Source organism: Gavialis gangeticus, unplaced genomic scaffold, assembly GCF_001723915.1.
Source record: "Gavialis gangeticus isolate Ggan-Ray unplaced genomic scaffold, GavGan_comp1, whole genome shotgun sequence".
Taxonomy (NCBI): domain Eukaryota; kingdom Metazoa; phylum Chordata; order Crocodylia; family Gavialidae; genus Gavialis; species Gavialis gangeticus.
Genome location: NW_017729032.1, coordinates 61478770 through 61484947, shown reverse-complemented (window position 1 = coordinate 61484947; position 6178 = coordinate 61478770). Strand labels below are relative to the sequence as shown.

The 6178-nt window shown below is 49.5% G+C and overlaps 1 protein-coding gene across 1 annotated transcript in view; it reads left to right on the top strand.

Annotated features, from left to right (window-relative positions):
- Positions 1 to 5996: 5996 nt before the first annotated feature.
- The window catches only part of ALG11 (ALG11, alpha-1,2-mannosyltransferase), a 5216-nt gene continuing 5034 nt past the window's right edge, over positions 5997 to 6178 (top strand). The window contains exon 1 of the mRNA XM_019524691.1: positions 5997 to 6094. Coding sequence (XP_019380236.1) covers positions 6012 to 6094 — 83 coding nt within the window. The 5' untranslated portion in view covers positions 5997 to 6011. The remainder of the gene's footprint in view (positions 6095 to 6178) is intronic.

The window sequence follows — 6178 nt, the reverse complement described above, 5'->3', positions numbered from 1 at the left end:
CTGAGGATAACACCAGACCACGCAACCCAACCAATGGATGGCTCAGCCTGACTGCGAGCTCACTCACTGCTGCAGGCCAAGAACCACTCGGGAATCTGCACGTCAGGTGGAGCTGGGAGAGCACACCCAGTGGGTCCTGCGGGCAGTGGGCAAGGGCGACCCCCAGAGGAAAGGCCCATGGACCTTGCACGCCCTGTCAGTGTAGCCACAATCCCAGAACACACCTACAGGGAACTATAAAGCGGAACTATAAAGCGGATGCTACATCGATGCATACAAGGAAATCTGTGAAAGTGGGGCTTGCTTCTCCTGCTAGTATTGTTCACAATCTGGGACACTCCCCAGGATTCAACGAAATATTCTCCCTTCAAACTGGTACTAGGACATCGCCTAAGAGGCCTCCTCCAAGCCCTAAGGGAAGATTGGGAACAGGACTCGGGGAAACTCAAAAGAGCTGGCAGCTTACCAGCAAGAGTTCCAACAGAGGGTCCAAATGGCCCAGGACCTGGCCAAAAACAACATGCAGGAGGCACAACTTTACCAAAAGGAAAGATACAAGAGTCATGCCAAGGAGAGAGAATTGGAAACCGGACAGAGGGTGTTGGTGCTTCTGCCCACATCCACAAATAAGCTACTAACTCAGTGGCAGGGACCATTCAAAGTAACTCACAGGGTCGGACCTGTAGTCTACGAGGTCCACCAGCCAGGTCACCTGCAAGAGAGGCAAATTTATCACATAAATCTCCTATGGGAGTGGCAGGAACATGAGGGATGGGCCACTTCTACAAAATTAGATGCCAAAGACCTTGGACCTCAAGGGGTGATTAAAGAGGAAGGGACAACCAGAGCAGAAAGTCAAGTCCAAATAGGAGAATTGTCGATTCCTCAAAGACACAAAATACAGGCACTGGTGAAGGAATTTCGGGACGTATTCCGCGAGGAACCCAATGGATCCGGGGCACCTATCACTCAATAAAAACTCTACCAGGTGCCATAGTACGGGAAAAGTGGTGGCCACTTCCCCACCACCTCTCAGAAGAGGTCTGTAAGGAGATAGAGAAGATGCTGGAACAAGGGGTCATACGGCCATCCAGGAGACCCATGGCAGAGCCCTTTGGTTCCAGTACTCAAGCAAGACGGATCCCTGTGGCTGTGCGTCAGTGACAGGCATTTGAATGTAATGGCCATCTTTGACGCATTCCCTATGCCTCACGTGGGTGAACTGGTGGAACATATTGGGAATGCTCAATATATTACAACACTTGATCTTGCGAAGGGGTACTGGCAGATCCCCGTGGCCAAAGACAGCTTTCAGGACCCCTTGGGGACTCTACAAATTTATTCAAATGCCATTCGGGGTCCACGGGGCAGCCACAACATTCCAGCCCCTAATGGACCAGACCTTAGCGCCACACGTTGAATATGCTGTGGATTATATAGACAACATTGTCATATTTTCTCAAACCTGGGTGCAGCATAAAAGAGCCCTCAAGACCATTCTGTCAGAATTACAGAAGACAAGATTGACAGCCAATCCCCGTAAGTGCACCCTGGCTCAAAAGGAAACTAAATATCTGGGGGTTTTGGTTGGAAGAGGTGCAATCAGACCATTGGCAGACAAAGTGGAGACGATCTGCAACTTCACCACACCCTGGAATTGCAGACAGCTCAGATCTTTCCACACTTGCCAAACTGCCATGGGAATGAAGAAACTTGAGACCGTGCCAGGGTCTGCTGCCTAGATCCATCATGACACGTGAGTGGAAAGGGGTTGGATAGGGGGGTGGAGGATCCCTACAGAAGACATGCCAAGGGAGGTGCTCCTGAGCCCTTAAAGCAACCACTGAGCACCACCTCCAGAGAGACATTGTAGGACAACAGGTCATGATGGGCAAATAGGCTCAGGTGCGGTGCAGCCCAGGTGGCAGGTGCACACTGTGGGCCTGTCACAATGATCAAATGGGGCTACTGTAATAACGTGAATACATGCAAGTGTGGTGAAGCACAGACCATGGATCACCTGCTTGTTTGCTAACTCCTTGGAGAGATCTCACTGCAGCAATGGAAAGAGCCATCACTTGGACATGATTCTGAAAAACCATCTAGTCTATGACAAAGACACAAGAACCAGCAGCAGCAACCTGAAAGACATCTTGTACTAATCAGGTTCTGTAGACAGTATACACCTGTGAGGCATTAACAGGATCATCCAATTGGTCCCATCTTATTGGTACGTTTTTAAAACCCGGCAACTAGTAGTGTTATAACTCTGGTGCCAACTTAGCACAGTTATAGAAAAAAAACTTTATTCTTACAAATACAGGAAATATTAATGCATAAATGCAGATTACTGATTATGACAAAAGCCAATAAGCGTAAAGGAAGCATAACTTAAATGAAGCAGCAAAGCTAATGACCAGAGATATCCCATTAAAACCTCTGTCAGTGCTACCAAGATTAGGAGAGTATTTAGTGAAGTCATGGCTGGCACTTCTCCCCTGAAGATAAAAACCAAATGAGGAAAAATCTAATAATTTTGAGAACTTAAGACATTTCCATTTTACCAGAGACTCCCCCAAACTTAAAAGTATGACAGATGACATGAACTTCTGCACTTCCTTCTGAAACAGTTGCATTAAAGACAGCAGGGACACAGCCTTCTTACTTAGTCTATGCCACACAGCCTTCTTACTTAGTCTATGCCAGTGGTCACAATACTTCAGTACTTTCCCACTGGCTTCCTTCAGTCCGGAAACACTTGAATCCAACTCCTGACGTTGTGGCTCAGAGTACACTGACAGCTCCAGAATACTAGCAAGCTAGACTGGTCATGACAAAGAACTATTTCTACATCTAGGGCAACAGATCAATGTGTGCTGGAGTGATTCGAATTGCAAAGTCATATGAAAACTCTCCAATACATGAAAAAAAAATTACTCTGTAACATACTGGAGACAGCAATGAATGCACTACCAGTCGTGCTCAACCTCCAGCTCACAGAGCCATGTCATCTGGCCCACAGGTTTGCAAATTTGGTGACGAGGGTGTGGTGGCAATTAATGCTGCCACTGCTTCCTTGTCACCAACTTCACAAACCCTGCAGACAGATGACATGGCCCCTTGCACTGGATGGGGCTGGGGCATAGGGCCAGACTAGCGGCGCCAATCCTGGGGCTGGAGTTGGGGCAGCAGGCCAAATCTGGTGTACCCAGGACCAACATGATGGCCCAATCCTAAGTATGGGCCTGGGACTGGATCCAGCTCATAGATTCCCACACAACTCATTTGGCCCACAGCCCAGAAAGGTTGGGCACCACTGTCTACCAGCAAGAGAAGCCTCATGCCAGACACCACAGATATTACAGGAGAGGCACAGAAACAAATTCAGCTCCAGCACAACTGCAGCACAGGGCTTCAGAACAGTCATACACTGCAAATTACCAGATTCTGCCTGTGAATTCTGCCACTGTGCTTTGTTCCTTTGCTGCCACGCCCCCCAGGCAAGATGGTAGGGAGGATTCTTTCCCATTGCTTACTGTGAAATAATTAACAAACACTCATTAATTGCCTATGACAAGCTGCCTGGAGTTGCTGGCCTTTCTGTTGTGTGTGAAGGCTTGAAGTGATGATCTTGAAGAATCCTCAGGGATCTTTGGCTGGCTGAATGCAGGGGATTCACAGAAGTTTAGGGCTGGAAGGGACCTCTTGAGATCATTGGGTCCAGCCCCCCTGCTCTAAGCAGGAAAGACTGCTGGGGTCAAATAACCCCAGCAAGGTGTGCGTCCAGTCTCCTGTTGAAGATCTCCAAGATGCGACTCAACAGCCCAGGAGACCCCTTCCACTCTTATATTCCTATTTTCTGTGACAAATCCCTAATACTGCTTTGAAAACAGAAAGCATAATTTAAGTTCTAAGCCTGTACTGGAACCCAAAGGCATGTATGTGGCATTTTATACTTGGAAGTGAAGATTTTGCTGCACAGAATCACATTTCTGCTTTCCATACTTTTAATTGTTTTATCCATTTCTTTCCAAAACCCATTCACAACACTGCAAACAGTCGTGAAGTTAACTGCTAACACTCCTGCCCAGTCACATGTGGTACATGTGCTAACAACAAAAATGAAGTTACAGCTTTGCAGTTGCATCCTTTTTGTCTTTTCGAGCCACAAACTTTGCTACACATGTGTATCCTGCTCAGGGCTCCTTTCCAAACACATGCAGTCACTGCTATGAGAGAGAGAATTCTACCTCTTCCTAAGTTTTCTCAAGATGTGCTTTAAAAAAAAATAGGCGGGGATTTTTTAGATTGTTTTGCTTGTGATTGACTACTATAAACCCATACTGTGACTGCACTTAGTAAAATAAATCATCTTATCTACAGCTACGTGACCTCAGTGCTCTCCTCCTCTGTAAGTTGAAGTTTGCTGCAGTAAATGGCACAACCGCCCTTTCACATTCCAATTCATTTCTGACCTTTGATCTGTGTATATTGTCTCTAGATGCAGACAAAATGGGAGAGAAGATAAAAGAAACACACTCCAACCCTACAGCAAGCAACAAGACAGTCTAAAAACACCCTTCATAGAAATCACCACTGGAGATTTGTATGCATCTATTTAGTGCGGGGACCAGAAACAAAAATATTCTAGCATATCTAGACACTGGATTTATGACACATTATAACCTGCCTGACATCTGATTCCCCAGGTACCTCTCCACTATTTACCAGCTACATTCATCCCCCTTTTGCTCCCCAGCCTGCCTCTCACCCACTGACTCCTCAATTTACATCTTCACTGGCTGGCTGTCTTGCATGCCTACAAACCTCTGGCTTCTTTACTATTCGTTCCATCCAGGAAGAGCACACACCAACTGCAGGTGCTTCCTCAGCCTGACAAAGGGTATCTGTACCCGAAAGTTTGCAAAGAAGAATTTTTCCAATTATCAGAGTTAGTCTAATAAAAGAGATCAGATTTACCCAAAGAACCTTGTCTGTCTAGCATACCTATGCATTTAAAAGCCATAGCATTCATCACTTACATGTGTACTTTGAGGTCAGACTATACCCCTGTTTGTTGGCTTAGAAAGAGTTTATCTGGTAGTCAAAGATTAAAAGCATGATTTGAAGCAAGGAAAGCAAATACAGTACATGTATCTTTGCTGCAAAGACAAGCAGGGAAATAATGACTGCAAGAAAGGAAGATTATTAAATAACAAAAGCACGGGGACACAGACTCCACCAAGCAGAGCACACTGGACAGTGCCCACTGGCTCTCGGACGAGCCCAAGGGGCCAGTGAAATGCTGCCCACCAGAGCCAGGACAGTCACTAGGGTGCCCCAGGGCATGACAAAGGATGCTGGGCAGGACGGGACCCAGCACAGAGCCCCTCGTACGACGCCGCGCTTACGCACTCTACGTTTTAGACCGCAGCAGACAATCATTTTGGGGGGGGGGGCAGACATTTCCCCTAAAAACACAACACTGCTTGCTAGACCCTTCCGCCTGAACCGCGCCCGGCCCTGCAGGAGCCTGCACAGCCCCAGCCCCGGGGACAGAGGCAGGAAAGTGACTCGTGAGCCAGAGCCGTGAGGCGACAGCCCAAGCCTGGGGCAGGGGCGGAGAAAAGGCAGGGGCAGGCAGTTCCCGGTCCTGCCCCGGCCCCCTGCTCTCTCTGCGGGCAGCCCCGCGCCCCGGTCCTGTCCGTGGCTGCGCTGGGATCCCGGGATACAGGCTCGGAGGAGCAGATCCCGCTCGCACCGGCCCGTCCTTACCTGCCCGCACCCAGCGAATACCCCACGCGGCCGCCGGTACAGAGCCACTGACTGCTAACCACGGCCACGCCCTCGTGGCCACGCCCCGTATTGAGACGCCCCGCCCCCGGCACAGCCCGCCCGCCCCTCCCCGTCGCTCTCGCGTTCTGGCCCTTCCCACTCCCCGTAGCCGAGCCTCAATCTGGCCTCGGCAGCCAATGGAGGAGAAGTAGCGTTGCTGGCTGCTTCCGGAACGGATGCGAGTGATCGTTTCCGGGTGGGAGGTGATGCTGCTGTCTGATATGGTGGCGGTGTGGCTGTGTGTGTGCAGGCTGATCCGGTGCGGCTCTCCCGGGCGACCGCGACCGCTCCCCTCCCCTCGCCTCCAGCTGCGGGGGGGCTGCGCGCGGAGCGGCGGGGACCT